The sequence below is a fragment of the Dermacentor andersoni genome, chromosome 2 (genome assembly GCF_023375885.2).
Source record: "Dermacentor andersoni chromosome 2, qqDerAnde1_hic_scaffold, whole genome shotgun sequence".
Classification (NCBI taxonomy): domain Eukaryota; kingdom Metazoa; phylum Arthropoda; class Arachnida; order Ixodida; family Ixodidae; genus Dermacentor; species Dermacentor andersoni.
The window spans coordinates 241,736,821-241,755,665 of record NC_092815.1 but is presented as its reverse complement, the minus strand read 5'-3'; the positions used below and the strand labels follow the sequence as shown (position 1 = coordinate 241,755,665).

At 44.6% G+C, this 18,845-nt stretch overlaps 1 protein-coding gene across 3 annotated transcripts in view; it reads left to right on the top strand.

The window, feature by feature from the left end:
- The window catches only part of LOC126539883 (protein-lysine N-trimethyltransferase SMYD5-like), an 80,506-nt gene that overhangs the window by 7,401 nt on the left and 54,260 nt on the right, over positions 1-18,845 (top strand). Inside the window, exons 2-3 of one of the 3 annotated variants that reach the window (XM_055075679.2) lie at positions 5,914-6,084; positions 14,848-14,963. In XM_055075679.2, the coding sequence (XP_054931654.1) occupies positions 5,914-6,084; positions 14,848-14,963 (287 nt within the window). Of the gene's footprint in view, positions 1-5,832; positions 6,085-14,847; positions 14,964-18,845 lie in introns of all 3 variants that reach the window. The other 2 variants (XM_050186696.3, XM_055075678.2) reach the window with 2 other exon arrangements.

The window sequence follows — 18,845 nt, the reverse complement described above, 5'->3', positions numbered from 1 at the left end:
TGCTGCAATTGTCATAATCGCTGTATCCATTTGTCTTTGAATAAGTAATAAGAAAATGGTGCAGAACTGCTGCTTGTTGTTGAAGCGCTGTCGGTTGATGGGTTCAGACCGCAGGACCACTCGCTAGTCATCCACATTTGCCACATGAACAGATGCTTGCCAGAAAACAGATGATTGCTTGGATTATCTATATCAAGTGTCGTTATTACTGCACTGGCTGGTTTCCTGACACCGGAGCAGTTCCTCACATGCTATCTGTCGTATTCTCCATGACAGATCAGAACTTGGATTCCCATCAGTGCTGGCCACTGTGGACACATTAGCCAAATGACCTAACTTCAGCATATATGTTGCGTCTCCAGTGCCTCAAACGTATGGTGATGTTCAGTGACGTCGGACACCGATGCCAGGTTCTCTTTGGGGATAATTAAAAAAAAGTAGGAAACGTCTTTTGCTCTGCCTTTAAGGAGATGTCCTGCTTTATCTTCATCAGATCTCCTAGTGTTCAAAAGCTTACATAGCTTAAAGACCTCTTCGATGTGCATGGTACAAGTCTTGCCCGCGATCTGTGCCCTTTGAATGAGAGTTTGCTTGGCTCGCTTTTTCGTAGTAGAATCACTAAAGAACTTCTTTAGTTCTTTAACAAAACTATCCAAAGTTTTCAAGGTATCGTCCCAGTAGTTGTACCAGGTTAGAGTAGTGCCTGTTGTCCTTGGACCTTCAGTATCTTGGGGTATGTCTCCTCATGCGGGTTGCAGTCCTGCAGTGCGACAACCCTGACGACATTCGGGTGGTAGCGGTTCCATCATCTCCTTAGCTACCCAGCACCTCCAGCAGGTGTTACAAGGCTTGAAAGGGGGTTAATTTAAAGAGGCTGGACAACAACTTCCAGGTGGTACTGGACACTGTTCATCTCTTCTTCACTCTGTCATTCTTCCTGTTGCTGCCATTGCTTCGTCAGTGTCGACACAATGCAACAATATATTGTGACACTCTTACGTCCGTAGTGGGTTTATGCCTCAACAAACAGTATGGGGGGCATCTAAGAGAGGTGAACGAAAAAGACGACGTGCGGCTGGCTAGCTGAATCTCGACAGCCTCTCAGCTGATCAAGGCCATCGCGTCTAACTCTACCCGGCTTGACAATGCCTTTTGTGGGCATAACAAACATCATCATCATCAGCCTGGTTAGGCCCACTGCAGGACAAAGGCCTCCCCCATACTTCTCCAACTACCTCAGTCATGTTGTGGTCATGTTGTCCCTGCAAACTTCTTAATGTCATCCGCCCACCTAACTTTCTGCCCACCTAACTTTCTGGCGTAACAATATATTAATACAATCTTGCCGGAATATGTACTCACACAGGTTTCACACACGGATTTCGCAGCGCTGCTGTTAGATAGTGCAGCATGTTCACTGAAAAGTACAAAAGAGGAACCTGGCTGCATACGGGCCTCATACCTGCTGCATTTCAGCAGTGGCAATGCAGTGTGTCACTACATAGCTTCAATGCTAATCGCAATAACGTCAACACTTATTATGAGATGCGTTCAGCCAGAATTTCTTCTTTGTCGTTGATTGTCATCACTGCATCGTTATTCAATGATGAACATGGCAAATCTTGGCAAGTGAATGCCATAGTAAAGGGGCTCCATAGAAGACAGTATATGGCACATATAGCCGAAGCAGCAGAAGTGTCCGAGACCACTGCAGATCCTAAACAAGCATGTCTTCAGGAATAACGCATGTTGCTACATTGCTTGAATGCTGATCGCATTACTGTGGACACCCTTTGTGAGATGGGTTTTGCAGGAGTTATTTCTTTTGTTTGAAACACCAGGTTTATGTCATGTTACAGTTGTAGTCTCTTTGACACAGCAGGAATATCACCAGCACAAGTTAGAGCTGCTAAAGTTAAATTTTGGTGATCTATGTGTTAAAATCGCAATCTGATTGTCAGGTACACCTTAAAGGCTAATTTTAATGGATTAATTTTGACTACTTTGTGTTTTTAACGTACACCAAATGCATGGTACTTGAGCATTCTTGCATTTTACCCCCGACTGGAATGCAGCTGCCCCAACCTGGACCGAATCCGCAACCTCAAGCTCGGCAGTATACCACTATAGCCACTGGGTTACTGCAGGAGGTTGTGCTTGTGCTTTGGTACTGCACACTGGCTTACATATGTCTGAGTTGTCCTTGACAATGGATCATTTGCAAAAATATAATGTGCATCTGCATGAAAGGCTGTTTTCCAGCAAAAGAAAGATTGCCCACAAACTAGTTGAACAAATTATTGTTTGCATCCAAAAGCTTTGTCTTTACCACTACACCAAACCTTTGCACACCCCTCTACTTTTTGTAGATAGGGCTGCGGTAAATGTTATTGAATTGCAACAGTACACTTCCTGCCCCTAGGGAGGACATTTTAGGGTGAATCTATGTGCTTCTTCCTAACGAGGAGCGTGAGGGCATTTAGGAGGAGGACCTCTGTTTGTGGATGAGAGTTTCTAATTTAAGATTGAAATGAAGTGCATTTTGGGAGTTGTTTATGTCCAGTGAGGAGCCATCAACATAAAGGCTTTCTGAGGATTGCTCCGTTTCATGTCCTCATAGGTCAAATCTATTGTTGCCATTCAATAGCCTTTACTACAGCCGAGCCCTCGTAGTGAAGAGGGGCTTGGCAGTGGTAAAGGCCAAGCTGTCGAATAGGAACAATATTTTGTTCTAGTAGCTTGCAGTTGAGAGTACTTTTGTTTGAAAATACATTTCTCGCTCGTACACAGAATATTTCTCTTGTGAATATGTCTTCTTCACCAACAATCACACTGCTATGCTAATTAGTAGTGCTACAAAGACCAGGACAGACATAAAAGTGACAAGCCATGGTGCAGCCCATGGTGGATTATGGTTTGTCATTGTTCAAATCGAGAGACTTTCTTGAATTATGCATTAAGTAATCATTCAAAAATTGTCTCTAATAGACCATATATGTAGGTGTACTCTTGGAAACTGACAATTACAGAAAATTGTTCACACACTTGTGAACTGTTTACAAACCAAGAATAAAAATAAACATTAGTCTTTCCCGTGGAACATTCTACAGTGCCTAAATATGCCATCATCATATTCATCACTCCCTCCTCTTGCTTTCTCACCCCTCTCTCAATTTGCCCTTCTGTTCACTCCTCTCAAAACATAATCCTGTTGTGCAGTAACTGAAAGACTTTAATTGAGACCCTCTCCAGCTGCCATTTGAGGTCCATCCTCATTCATCCTTACTCTTGTAAGCCCTCTGCCTCACACAAATGTGTTATTGAACTAATTGAATTTCTCAAAGTGGAATGTGTCAGCAAATTCATAAAGTACAACTTACATGCAACCTACAGACAAGATAGCGTTGGATTGTAATTTGAAGACATGAAAAAACATGATTCTGTTATGTGGAAACTCGAATGCAAACCCCTTTTCCAGCTGCCGTTTTTGGAGTGCACATGCCACGAAAAATCCTGGCCAACTAGAGGCTAACAGCTTCTCTGTAAAACAGAATTGCCACTAGTGGGACCCAAGCCCACATTTTCCAAATAGTGCATGTGATAGAGCTACGGCAGTGGCTGTTGTTCCATTCACTTTCTTGCTGTTTGTGTATGTGTATGAGATTTGATCATGGGAGTGTTAACCGGCGCCATTCATGGCCATGGTGGTAGACGTAAAACATCCTTTTAACTACTGGCGTCACGTAGTGCGTGAACCGAAGTGCAGGCAAACTAGCTAATGTTTATGTTGTGTAACTTGCCTTTGTCTTCACCACACTATTAGTTTTAACCAGGAATCTAGAATGTTGGTATATATCCAGTGCAAATAGTGTTGCAGCTTTAACTTCAAGTCTTTGTGAATCTATTATATGATGTCTGCCTTGTTTTGTACAACTTATGTCTAAGAATCCAAGAGAAAGGAACCTTCCATGCCGCTTGCTGAAGAACCAACGGAAGTTCACGGTGTAGAGCATGGGAATCGCGCATGAGCATTTGTGTTGCCGTAGTTGCCATCATGTTTCCTTTGTGCAAATTTCGCAGTCTTGTACCAGTGAGCCCATACTTGCTATGTTGATGTGCATTGCTGGGCACTCAATACATGTTAATGCAGAAGTAAAATGTGACACACAAGGGGGGACTTGGACAGGCACTAATCCCCATATTCTCAAATGAACCTCATCTCCAATCTCTTTCTCTACTCCTCCGGGTTGAACCGTGACTAAAACTGCTTGACTAAAACAGACACTATGCTTCTGAACAATTGCCATGGGGTGTCAAGGAAGTGCAGTGACCAATTTCTGTCGAGAGACAGCACTGTCGTCTACTTCCTTGAGTCTAGGAAGGTTGTTGAATGTTCTAGAATACTGGCATAAGTTTAGTACGACATCTCTTTTTAAACATTGTCTTATGCTGCTCTCATATGTGTGAGGTATAGTGCAATGACCTCTTATAATTCAGATAACATTTGAAGAAGATTTAGCATCTACAGCTGGGTGTATGTTTTGGCTAGTTTGTTGGGCATAATTAACATAACAGCATGAAAATAGAACTTGGACACAAGTTTAAATCCTTCTGTTCTCTCGTGTGCAAGTTCAACCTTAGTGCAGCTAGTTTGGTGAATTTACTGCTGTTTTGTTCTCATGCAGACTTTGTGGCACGGTCGCATTTATGCGTCCATCCATATTGCACAATAAAACACTTGGTATCATTGTTAGGTTTGTCTAACAAACAATGATACCACACACAGGCTTCACAGGCTTCAAAACCAGTTCATGTATCTGCAGCAGCAGACTTCTGGGATGAACTAGGGAAGCAAAGCTTGTGAGAGAAAGAGAAGGGCAATATGAGGAAGGCAGGGATGTTAACCAGTCAAGGGTCTGTTGGCTACCCTGCGCTGGTGGAAGGGAGAAGGAGAAGAGAGAGAGTATAGAGACGTGCACAGACAGTCATTGAGTCAACGCCGCTCGTGTAAACCAGTTGTTTTCAGGAAGCGCAAAAGCGCCTTCACTGCCTTCTGAGCCGATGATCGGTGGGTACGGTGCTCTAGTACGGTCTGTTCACCCAGAGGACGATCATCTAGTTTCCTCAATGTGTTAGACAAAGATTGTCTTTGTGCTTGAAATTGAGGACAGTGGCACAATAAGTGGCCAACGTTCTCCTCGGATCTGCAAACATCACGTGTAGGACTATCAGCCATACCAATTAGTGCTGAGTAAGCTTTCGTGAAGGCAACTCCCAACCACAACCGACACAGAAGAGACATTTCGCACCAGTGCAGTCCGGCCGGAAGTCTGAGTTGCAGTGAAGGGTTTAGTCTGTGCAGTCTGGTGTGCCTTGTATGTTGGTGTTCCACTCTCCTAAGGAGAGCATGTGTGCTAGAATGCGTAGTTGCCTCGCAGCGTCGGTTCTTGACAGAAGAATGGGGATGCAGCGGTCCTCTTTGTTTGATGTCCGAGCTGCCTTATCTGCGGTATCATTTCCAATGATACCGCAATCACCTGGTATCCATTGAAATAAGATATCATGGCGTTTTTTTCTTAATGGTGGACAACCTCCATGATTTAACACGTGAGCTGATCGTCAAAGCTTGTGAGGGCTTTATTAAACAATGGGGACCAAGCCTTGGAACTTTGTTTCAAAATGTGAGGTAAAATGGAACAGCAGTAAGCAGAAAATTTTTTTAAAAGTTGTTTCAATAAAATATAGGGAGCTGTATAACCACTTCACCCAGCAACAAAGGCTTAATCTTAATGAGTGCTTGTCATGATCACACTGTGTCTTGCTACTTGCCAGGCAAGGGAGCGGCTCTTTGCGGTCCGGCACTTTGCAGAGGGTGAGGCTGTTCTGACGGAGCTTCCTGTAACCTCCTCCCAGCTGGCCTGGAACCGAGCGTGCAAGTATGCCGCCTGCGACCTCTGCATGCGGCCCCTGGAGACGGCCGAGGCAAACGCACAGCGCCTGACCGCCAAGTCTCAGCTTAGGCTGCCGCATCCAGATTGTTGCGCAACACGTGTACAAGAGCACATTGCCTGCCCCGGATGCCAGGTTTGTGCAAACGTGGTCGAGTACAACTTGCATGCCTTCATCTTGCCAGATTTATTTGTTTTGTTTAGTTACTTGTTTCCTTACATATAAAGGCCCAAATAGCATTACATAAGGGTGTAGGGGGAATGAAAACGGTTTTGTGAACAAGGTGCTTATAATACACTCTATAAAACAGCAACACAGTGATACAAGAGCACTAATAATTAGTTGGCCACTGAAAAGCATTGCCGTAAAGGAAATGAAATTTTCTTAGAAGTCTTGCTGACAGAACTCATTTTAACCCGTTGAGCCAGCAGCGTGGTGCTTCTAACCAAATTCAGCCTAGCATTTGTTGCTTCTCTTCTACCTTTCCTTTACTTTGTGCCTCACATACATCATGGGGCTTTCATCTTCACTGCTGCTTTCTGTGTTGAAGAGTTGTCATCCGTCTGAGTGCAGCATTAGTGCCATATATACCAAACTGTTCCAGGCTCCTTCATCAAAACCTGAAGAAAAATTCAACTTGGTGTACGAGTTCAACCTGGCACTGCTGACTTATCAGCACAGTATAGTAGAGTACACATTGCTACAGCAGGGCACCCTGCTGCTACAATCTGCGTTACCTGTTTCATTTACCACATAGTCATCACAGTTAAACATAGACACATCTCTTGTTACCAGGCTTGCTGCGCAAGTTTCCATAGTTGGAACATATTATCGTTAACACGGCTCTCAATACAAAGTGTCATGGAGTTTCTTTTTGCTTTGATTCAAAGCCACAATCAGTGAAAGATGAACTGTGAAGTTCGCCACTGGTGTATGAAGTCTGCACTGATGCCAGTCCAGTGGTCAAGGAATCGTCATTTTGTGCCAGCATCAGCGAGAGCATGACTGTGGGATTGCATATACAAGTCACTTACTTTCTCCAGTCAAGCAGAATTATTCCAACACCATGGGGAAGGGACTTGCACTTCTATGTGCAATAGAAAAATCTTGCGCTTGTTTATACGGTCATTCACGTACAGTCTTCACACTCTCCTGGCTTTCGTTGCTGAAGGAACCCACCACTTCGTCGCAGTGTGCTATGCCTTCAAGAAAGCTCGAACACGATTGCCTACAAGACCGGCTGTTTACACCAAGATACAGACTGCTTGTGAGCCCATCTCTCTGACCCTTGCCGTATTTCTACAACTGATGGGTACTCAGCGCCAACAACCTAGCGACCCACGTGATGTGCTCGGTTCTGTCGTACAAAAATCATGAAAGAAATAAAAAATAGATCCTTCCAAACGAGATAGAAGCAATAGCGAAAACAAAATAGTTTTGCAACACCACCGAAATACCTTACTTTCATACCTTTTCACACAATCTGAAGCGGATTGGCCAGTGCGAGAATACTTGAGTTGTATTAACCGTGCCAAACAAGTCAAAATTGTGTAACAGAGTCAGCAGCAAAACTAAGTATGGTTTCACTTGCACTAAGAAACATCAGTGACCGTTTGTTCCATGTATTGCGACTCTTGTGTACTGCATCCGTTCGACATGTGGAAAGGTCTATTGCGAGCATCATTACAATGCAACTAGAGCCATCAGTGGCTATCTACATGTTCACTGTAAGCAGTAAGGGTGCCGTTCTGAAAATTAAAATTGTGAAGTTTTAGCAAAATACATAAACCAAATGACACGCGAAATTATTGAGGCCGACAGAATTGCAGTGTAGAATGAAAAATTTGTGAGCACGTCATCTGTTGTACTACCCGACAAAGAAATCACATGTTTATCAGTTAACATGTCAAGAGACCGTCTTTTCTGCGACAGAAGCGGACGTATGATGTGAGAACAGTAAAACCTCGTTAAACCATACCCGCTTAAACAGCAGTTTCGTTTTAAAAGTAGTAAAGTCAAATCCCCGACTCAGAGACCATTGAACATAATGTGTTTTGTATCCGCATAAACCATACCAGCTTATTGTGTACGCATCGGTTAAGACGTAGCGTTTCCACTTTTCATCGTGCAAACACGGCGGTGCGTCGTCTCCATCGGGCAGCCCGGTAGAACAGCAAGCCTCACAGATCGGAACAACGGCCTCCAAGCACCCTGTGCATTTGCGCGTGAAGCCACATCAACATCACAATCATTTCCGCGCCGTGCCAAAGAGTGTTGTGGCGTCGTGCAAGAGGACTCTCGTCATGCTGAGGCTCGGATAAAAAAAGACGCAGGGTGCTCAGCATAGAAGAAAAATTAGACATCGTCTGTGCTATTGAACGTGACACAAAGAAGTCAGTGCTGGCACGCGACAGGGATCTGCTGTTGACTACGGTGTGTGGCATTTGGAATGCGAAGTTGCTTGGCAGCACTGCTGCGACCGCGAAGAGATGTCGGCTACGAGGTTCGACTTTTCGCCATCGTTGCCTCTGTTGTTGCCGAAGTGTCGACTAGCGACAGTGATGAGGACGACACAGAAAGCGACAGCACGGGCGATTCAGGCCCGACGGTGGCAGAAGCTGTGCGTTACGTCAGCCTCATGAATGCAATCGTCGCGACGAGAACAGCGCCTGGCAATGAAAAAAGTGCCCCGGGACTTCTGCAGCACTACCACGCGCGTGCACGGAGAATGCGTAACGCCAACCATGCAGTGTGCCATGCGAGTGTTTGCCGAGAAGAGGGGGGCTGGCTGAAACGCTGGCACGCAGCTTCAGTAAGTTTGAGACCACTGTCGTCGTGCCAGGCCACCGTGGCATCACACGAAAATAACACTTTTGTCACGCGAAGTGAATAAATACTGCATGTTTTTTCCCCTTTCATTGCCCTCTCTCTGAGTTCCGTGTTCCGTTTTCAACAGGTAAGTGGGCGATCTCATGCTATTTCGGTTAAACAGCACTACCGTTTAGTACATACTTTTTCCGAGCTCCGGCCAACTACGGTTTAACGAGGTTTCACTGTACTCAGAGCCAACAACCTAGTGACCCGCGCCATGCGTGCACTTCTGTCGCACAAAAGATCGTGAAAAGAATAAACTTTTAAAAGTGGGTCTCTGCATAGCTTTCGCTTTGCAAGAGACCCACTTTCTCTCCCAGCTACATCATCATCATCATCAGCACCATCATAATCATCACCCTATTTTATGTCCATTGCAGAACAAAGGCCTTCCCTGCGATCTCCAATTACCCCTGTTCTGTGCCAACCGATTCCAACTAGCACCCGCAAATTTCGTAATTTTGTCGCACCACCTAGTCTTCTGCCGTCCTCTACAGCGCTTCCCTTCTCTTGGTATCCATTCTATCACCCTAATGGTCCAACGGTTATCTAATCTGCGCATTACATGACCTGCCCAGCGCCATTTTTTCTCCTAATGCCAATAAGAATATCATCTATACCCGTTTGCTCTCTGATCCAAACCACTTTCTTTCTGTGTCTTAAAGTTATGCCTAGCATTCTTCGTTCCATCGCTCTTTGCGTGGTCCTTAACTTGTCTCAGGATTCATTGTCAGTCTCCAAGTCTCTGCCCCATATGTCAGGACCAATAAAATGCACTGATTGTGTACCTTCCTTTTGAACGATAACGGTAAGCTTCCAGTCAGGAGCTCACAATGTCTGCCATACGCGATCCAACCCATTTTTATTCTTCTGTTAATTTCCTTCTCAGGATCAGGGTTCCCTGTGATTAATTGACCTAGGTAAACGTTCTCCTTCACAGACTCCAAAGGCTGACTGCCGGTCCTGAACTCTTGTTCCCTTGCCCTGTTATTCCTCATTATCTTTGTCTTCTGCTTATTAATCTACAGCCCCACTCTTACACACACCCTGTTAAGATCCTGAATCATTTGTGGTAACTCGTCTGCAGTGTTGCTGAATAGAACAATGTCATCGGCAAACCGAAGGTAGCTGAGGTATTCGCCGTCGATCCTTACTCCTAAGCCTTCCCAGTGTAATAGCTTGAATACTTCTTTCAAGCGCGCAGTGAATAGCATTGGAGAGATTCTGTCTCCTTGTCTGACCCCTTTCTTTATAGGTATCTTCCTACTTTTCTTGTGTAGAATTAAGGTGGCTGTGCAATCTCTGTAGATATTTTCCTTAGGTAATTACGTAAGCAGTCTGTACTCCTTGATTACATAATGTCTCTGTGACTGTTGGTATCCCTACTGAATCGAATGCTTTTTTGTAATCTATGGAAGCGATATAGAGAGGCTGATTGTACTCTGCGGATTTCTCGATTACCTGATTGATGACATGGATGTGATCCATTGTAGAGTATCCCTTGCTGAAACGTGCCTGGTCTCCCAGCTACATGGTGTACCAACTGCTCGTCACCTTGAGGTATCTTGCATGCACTGCAGTGTTCGGCACCACTTCCGTTGGCCTAATTTATACTGATCACCATAGTGCTACTTCACTTTTTGAAACTTATATCAGCGCTGCAAGGAGCCACTTTCACTCCTTGCTTTTCAATTTCAACCTCTGATGTACCATCAGAACTGCTCTTTTATGCTGGTGTAGAACTTCTTTGACCTTTCTCTGCATCTGACTCCATGTCACCAATTGTGCAACTTGATTTAGGATCACCAGAGCTCTCATAACCTTCTGCACAACAGATTCTGCGGAGTTCCTTTTGCGAGGCATCATTTTTCACTGCGACCTTTCTCGTCAACCTTTTACCGACAGGGGCCACTATTTCATATCCAGAGCTTCAGACAACCTACTCCATTCCTGCACCACCAAACACTACCTTACTGCTATGTGCCATCTGCAGACAGAACTGAGTGGCTTAAGCGGACCACCATGAACATGTTCCCAATGTATGTTTCTTATGTCGATTGTGACTGGAGCACTGCTCTCCCTTTTGTTACACTCATATACAATTCCTCTTGCAATGACACTGCAGATTACTCTGCATTTTATCTGCTGTACAATAAGCGATCCCGTATTCACTGCCCTGCCTATGGTATGCCCATAATGTCTTTGCCCAAACCATACAGACATGCCTACTCACTTACCATTGCCTCTGTGCTTCCCAGAATGAGCAGAGGCACATTTATGACAGTCGTCACTGGGATCATCACTATCTTCCCACTGACCTTGTCCATCGATGGTCTCCGATCTGCGCAATCATCCTCTCGGAACTAGACTACTTCGGTCTTGATACTCCAGTCTTTACCGGGTCCTCTACCAGGTGACGGATGTAACTTACGAGATCTATTCAGCCGTGCCTAACACACAGCCCATTGAGGCTTCCTTTGATGTTTATGTTGGCCACCCAAAACACCAGCAGTCTTCCCCTACCTGAGGTGCACCGGGACTACGCTTCCATGCTGGGGGGATGTACCGTATTTACTCGCATAATGATCGCACTCGCGTAATGATCGCACCCCTGAATTTTGTCGTCAAAATTAGTTTTTTTTTCTTTCCCGTGTAATGATCACACCTCGAACTTGTCGCAGTGATATGTCATGTGCCAAGTCTAGCTAATGATGATCGCGCTTACCATCTGTCGAATGCTACGCGAACAACTCTCGAAGGCATACCGCATACCGCATACTATGGATGCAACATGGAGCTTGCTTTTTGTCAGTAGATTTTTCAACGTTAGCGTCTACTTTGCTTGCGTTACTCTTATACGGTGCTTCGGTGGTGCGTGGCAGCAAAATCTATGGAAAATAGCAACAGCGCGGGTTGAGAGCCAATAGCAGTGTTTTTGTGGCTGGCTAAAATGGTGACAACTTATGAACTGATGGGTTGATAGGTGGAATGGTTAATTTTGGGGCTTTCACTATAATGACCTTCAGAATAACGAATGATTTTCGGCGGTCCTGCATGAATCATTACCGTATTTACTCGCGTAATAATTGCACTCGCGTCATGATCGCACCCGTGAATTTTGTCGTCAAAATTTGATTTTTTTTCTTTCTCGTGTAATGATTGCACCCTGAACTTGTCGCAGCGATATGTCATGTGCCAAGTCTAGCTAATGATGATCGCGCTTACCATCTGTCGAATGCTATGCGAACGGCGCTTGAAGGCATGCCAAGCGGTCTGCACGAACCCAACATTCTTAAGCAGATGCCCCATTTCATTCCCTTCATCACTTTCCACATTTCCATGAAAAAAAAAAAGCTACGACTGAACTTGCCTTGGCTTTATTACTTAAAGGCTTCATAATGGTTTTGGCCAACAACAACAAAAAACGCCGCCTTCCGATTCTTCTCGTCTCCACACGTGGGCACGTAACAAATCGAGAGTGGCAAATACAGTGGCCACGTTTACACAGATACATTAGAAGTGTACCCTATTCATTTACCGATGCTTGTAACACAGCTAAGATATTCGCCCACCCTTAGCGGAAATGTGCCGTATTAGGATAGTAGTGAAGACAAATGCCGCGGTTTCCGCAGCATGCCCGCTATGTGTTTCTATGTCACTGGCAGCTATGCGAGCCCATCTCTGTTTCTGTCCCCTCAAAGCGGACATGGCTATGTTATTGTCGCAAACTTGCCGATATTAACAATATTATTCATTACTGATATGGAAGAAACTGCTTCAATGCACGTAATATGCTCGCAAGAAGAACAAAAATCACATTCAGCGTGTTTGGCTAGCTCCGCCGCACGCCATATTGGTTTTGGTGTCCCGAACTGTTGCAGTGGCAGCCGCCTGCTTGTTAACCTGTTGTCATCCCTCAGCAAACCGGGATAAAAAAGAAGAAAATATTTTTGCGGGAAATTTAACCCGCATAATGATCACACCCCGGAACTTGCGTCAATATTTCTGACAAGAAACTGCGATCATTATGCGAGTAAATACGGTATGTTGCTATGCTGTGCACAATGTCGAAGGGACCCTGAAACACTTTCAACTAATCCTAGAATGGCCTCAGTATTAAAATATGTCATCCCATGAATCTCATGCCACAAAAATGTTTGAATCCTTAAACTATAAGTAGAGCCATCACAACGATGCCCTGCTTCCTCTGGCATTTTGGCTCTGCTAGTGCGCTACAGGCTACACAGTGGAGAAGCCAAGGAAAGAAAGCGCCAGCCAAAAGTTGAGTGTCGGGCTGGTGCAAGAGCTCGTCGCAACACCCTTTGGCGGCCATGGTAGACTATGCTACGCAGCATGCTGCTGCCATCTTGGACGCCATGCACAGGAGATGCAGCTACACACAGTGCAAAGATGAAATTATTTTTCTCTCTCTTTGAGATCGCAAACATATACATCTTTAATTTATTTTACTAAAAATTATCAATGTCTTATAGACTGACAATGTTCTCACGGTCACAAAATCGTCAAATAGCATTGGCCGGCCAACTGCTTTCAATCAGCTTTTGATGACGACATTGCGAATGTGAGAGCAAGCATTTGTCCAATGCTTTTTACATGAGATTGTAATTTCCTTGCTGTATGCAGTGCAATAATATTTGGCCTACATGTTCAAAGGAGCCTCATCAACAGATTCTCACTTTTTTTTTACTGTGTTCAAAAAATGTCTCGCTGCCCCTTTAAATAAAGAGAGCACAAGCTTGGTGCTGGAAAGGACACTAGGTACTTGGCTGCTGTGCCTTTGTCCTCTGCATAACTTGTAAATAGATTTCCCAGTTTTCTTCCTCTTAGTGCAGCATTATTTCAGATATTGTTGTTCTCTTTAGAATATTGTTCATAGTTTTCGTACTTGCCTTTCTCTGTGGCATTATTTTTGTTCTTGCACAACTCTGTTATGTTTTACTCTGGTTTATGCATCCCGCAATAATGCCTATTGGTGGTGTGGCTTTTCACTAAATGAAAAAGTAAAAATAATAAATCTACTAACTTTTTAATGCTGTTTTAGCAGTTACTCAGATTCTGAACTTTGATTGCAGGTCCCCCTACAGCCTTGTCAAGTTGTGCTCTCGGACCTCATTCTGTATATTTATTTGTGTGATTTTTTTCTACTGCAAATCTAAGAAACTATTTTCATTTTATTGACCTTCTTGCAAAGACCAGTGAGCTTCGTGTGTGCAGTGAAGTCTATTCTTACCTCAGCTTTTTGTACCATTTTTCTTAATGTTTTACGAGACCTTGTGGAAGTAAGTGATGGCTGCAGTGCCTGAATGGAGATTTTTGTTTTCTTGCTTTTGTTGAATGTTGTAGACTTGAATGTGGAGGCTGCACCGACACAATGTATCGAGACTGGCCTTAGGGCCGCACTTTGTCTGGAGACACGGCCATACACTGTAGTGTTGCAATAGCGAATGCAATTTATTCATGCGCCGGAATACAGGAGGGAACACAGATGGCGTCACCAGATAGATAAAGAAACATAGCTGGTGACCACCAAAATATTCTTCGGTAGTTTCATGCAATCATCAAATGCTCAGCAATGGCAAACAATGATATTTAAAAAAAAAAAAACGGCATGACATAAATCTGGGTTTTCTCAGTGGGACTTCTTTTTTTGTGTGTGTGTGCATATGCGTGACTTAAAGTGTTGGTGCATTTACATTTATGTAACTGTCTTTGTCTATTTGTCACTGAGCCAGCACCTCAGACACGCACTTGTTTCCTAATGATCCGGTCAGGGCAAAGTTGGGCAGCTCATATAAAGAGGAGAAAATACCTTAGAGAAAGAGATTTGGTGTCCAGAGAGGGAAATAAAATTCAGGAGGGCAGAGAATAGGACCGAGTGATGATGTCTTAACGTTGAGTGGGTGGGTAGGTGCAGGAAATGGGTAAGTGTAAGTCACTGGGTGATTGACCTACAGTAGACTAATTAATTAGTTTATTAGAGTGATAATGATGGTGACGTTCATGCAGGCAGCATACTGCAGTGAGGCGTGCCGCTCCAAGGCCTGGCAACTGTACCACCAGGTGATCTGTGCCGTGAGCAATGAGCCCAGCCGCCCACTCCACAACCTGCTGGAAGCCTGGAAGTGAGTGACTTGGACCTTGAAGGCAGTCCACGCATGACTGCTTTCTAAAGCAACCCATGTTCGCTGTCACCACCATGGCAAATCAGTTCTGCAAAAGCCCACAAGGTGGAGGAAGATACTTGAGAGGGAAAAATAGTCATCCACCCAACTGTAGCATGAGGGTGTCTTCCTCCACCTTGTAGGCTTCATCAGAACTGATTTGCCATATGCATTGTCCCAGTGCTTTGATTTGTTTAATAATTTGGACATCTACCCACCGTGCTTGCTTTGTGGCTATGGTGTTAGGCTGCTAAGCACGAGGTTGCGGGATCGAATCCCGGCCACAGCGGCCGCATTTCGATAGGGGCGAAATGCGAAAACGCCCGTGTACTACTTAGATTTAGGTGCACGTTAAAGAACCCCAGGTGGTCCAAATTTCCGAAGTCCCCCACTACGGCATGCCTCATAATCATATTGTGTGGTTTTGGCACGTAGAACCCTATAATTTAATCATTTGGACGTGCTCTGCAATCTGCTAGCCTCCTGTTTAGTTTATAGATGTTAGAACATAGAACAACCTTCCAGAAGAAGCATTGGTCCCAGGTTTGATTCGTGGACCAGGATAAATTTTTCTTGAACTGTGAAGCTTTCCTTGTGCAAAGCTTGTATTAGGTTCCCTTTTTAGCTATGGCTGGGTGGACAAAAATTTTCCTCTTTCAATGCCACCATTGTGCGCCCAAGCAAACACAAGTTTGCATGTTGCAATACTATAAAAACCCGCGTATAATACGAGGTTTTTTCCTATTACTAGCATCCCAAATTTTCGCCTTGTAATATATGCGGATCCGAACAAACATTTCAGTCAGAAATTTGGGCTAGAAGCTTTGGTTTCGTTATTTCTGCGTGGTTATGGCTTGATTTCATTATTGCTGCGTGGCTACGGCTTGGCTTCCTTATTGCTGCATGGCTACGGCTTGGTTTCTTTATTGTTGAGTGTGCACCTTGGCAGCACACGTGCAAACCACGCTTCGCGAAATGCATCTTTTTGTTCTGCATTAAAGGACCAAGATGTCTGGACCACAAAAACAGTACTCGGCTGCTTTCAAGAGGAAAGTTATTTTAGCTGCACAGGACATCTTCCACAGTGCAGCCGGGAGGCAGTTTGGCGTAAGCGAGGGAAGCATTCGTGGATGGCATCGACAGAAGGAAGCCCTTTTTGCGTGCAGCGAAATGCGAAGAAGCTTTCGCAGCCCAAAGAGTGGGACATTCTCGGAAATCAAACACCCCCTGATTAGTTCGTACGCCAACAGCGAGCCGTCCATCTAGCTGTGAGCGTGGAGCTTATGCAGGCAAAAGCTAAGGAGCTTGCACGAGAAAAAGGGCTACCAAGCTCTGCCTTCAAAGAGAGCAAGCACTGGATTTATCGCTGCGTGTGCTGTGCTGGATTTTCCTTACGCCGCCAAACTTTGATTTCTCAAAAGCTGCCCGAATCATTCGAAGAGCTGCTTGTGGCTTTCCAGTGCCACATTATTTCTCTGCGCAAGTCCAAGAACTTCCAGCTAGGGTAAATAGGCAAGGCTGACCAAATGCCAATTTATCTAGTCATGCCATTGCCCCTCACCATGCACAAAAAGGGCTCTAAATTAGTTTATGTCCGGTCAACTGGCAGCGAGAAAATGCAAGTTACTGTCATGTTGTCGTGCACAGTAGACGGACGCAAGCTCCCGCTCCATGTTGTCTTCAAGCGCAAGACAGTGCCTAAAGGTGAAGAGCTGCCAAAAAATGTGGTCATGAGATGCCATGAGAAAGGCTGGATGAACGAGAATTTTGTGCTCGATTGGATAAAGTTCGTCTGGTGTAGGCGGCCCTGTGCACTGTTGTCGCTCCTGTCCATCCTCGTGCTGGACGCATTCTGTTGCCATTTGGCCGACTCAGTGAAGAGGCTGTTGCGCGAATCTGGCCCTGAACTCATCGTTATCCCGGGTGGGATGACGTCTAAGCTGCAGCCTTTAGATGTTTGCGTGAACAAGCCGTTCAAGGACGCGGTCAAGCGGTGTTACGCAGATTGGATGCGCTCAGGTGAGCCTGCAGCTGACCAGGTGGCTGAAGCGGGCTTCGCCAGCCATGCTATGCAAGTGGATTGTGGACGCATGGGCCAGCATACAGAGGACCTTGTGCGTCGCGCATTCAGGAAGTTTGGCATCTTGAACGTGCTCGATGGCATAGAGGATGAGTACCTCTGGGAAGATATGTCCGACAAGGAACTATCTGAAGAGAACGCAGCTGAAGAAGACAATGATTGAAGTGCGGAGTGCAATTAAATAAATGTTTTCCTAACTCATATTATACGTGGATAAAACTTCTTTTTTTTCCATTTCGCATTCCAAATATTTCACCTCGTACTATATGTGGGTTCGTATTATACGCGGGTTTTTACGGTACTCTCTTTATTATGGATCAACAGTAATTGAGCAAAGGATGTCCCATGGTGAAGCCAATGTTTGAATGAAAGGACTTGGTGTATATGCATATATGTATATGCACAAGCAAAAACACAATTCAAGAAAAGTAAGACAAATAAATTTACTGAAAAGCTTTTTTTTTTTTTTTTATTGCAGACACTTGGCGCTCTTTGGCCAGAACTGTCCCTTGCACCATTAAAACCCAATCATCAATCAATCAAATCAAATTGCAGACGCCTTATGAATGATGTAAATGTGACTCGCAATCGGCTGAACAAGAAGCAAGCAAGATTGCATCTTGATAACGACTTCCGCTATGTGCTTGACTGAAAGTGAGGCACCAACGGTCACATTATTCATAGGCATCTGCGCTCTGCAGTTTTGATTTTTTGGATGATATTGCCTGGAGTTAACATTATGCTGTAAAAGTTTGGAAGCTCAACTTCCTTTCATTTGTGGAGACGGAGCTTCTAGAATGACATGCTTCATCTTGCATTAGAATTGGAGATGTGGCTCTTTTGATTAAAGAGTTAATTACTCATCCTAGTTTGCTTAATTCTTTAATTTTCTTTTTATTGTGTGCCTCTATGATAAAACCAATCCCAAGGAAATTGCTTAATTTTCGCAGCATCTCAATTTCAAGGAATATTGAAACCAATTCCTTGAATAACCTGTGTTCATACATTTTTGAAAAAGAAAACATGGAAAACCATACCAACCGGGAAAACGTACGATCCGAAGCAACTAATAAATATGACAGGCTCAACTGTAGTTGACGTCTACTTAATGCGAAGCGTTGGGCGAATTATGGTATGTAATGCCGACGTGCGTCGAACTGGTGGGGTTCCGGTGGCCCGAGACAGATTTTGTTTTCACATTGTATAGTGATTTAGGACGGCAACGGGAAACCGAAACAAAATCAAGGTGGTGGGTGACGTTGGATGCAGCTGGAGCAAAACATGGCGCTCACATCACGCTTCCTGCAGGAAGGAACTGCGGCATGTTTGTGTTATCACCTATTAAAAGCATGCACTACTCTTCCAACAGTACTACGTCGCACGAGCTGTAAAACAGATAGGTGAAGATCCTTATCGCAATAGGGTTGGTGGTGATAGCTGTGAATGCGGCTTGCGATGACCTGGGAGGAGATTTACTGGTACTGGACTAAGAAACTCAGTACGCGCCGGTGTTTTCACTTGAGACGGGCGACAACTCTCTTCTCAATTGTACACACTTCGTGCCTTTTCTTGTTTGAATGAGATCTAGCGGCCGAAAAATGTATCATATGATCGCAGTCTGCAGCAGGGAACAGCGCTGCGTTTGGGTTATCGCCTATTTAGAGCGTGTGGTACGCTTCTAACAGCACCACACGCTGTGAAACAGATAGGTAAAGACAGGCAATAGTTGTGAATGCAGCGTGCGGCGATAGAGGTGGAGATTT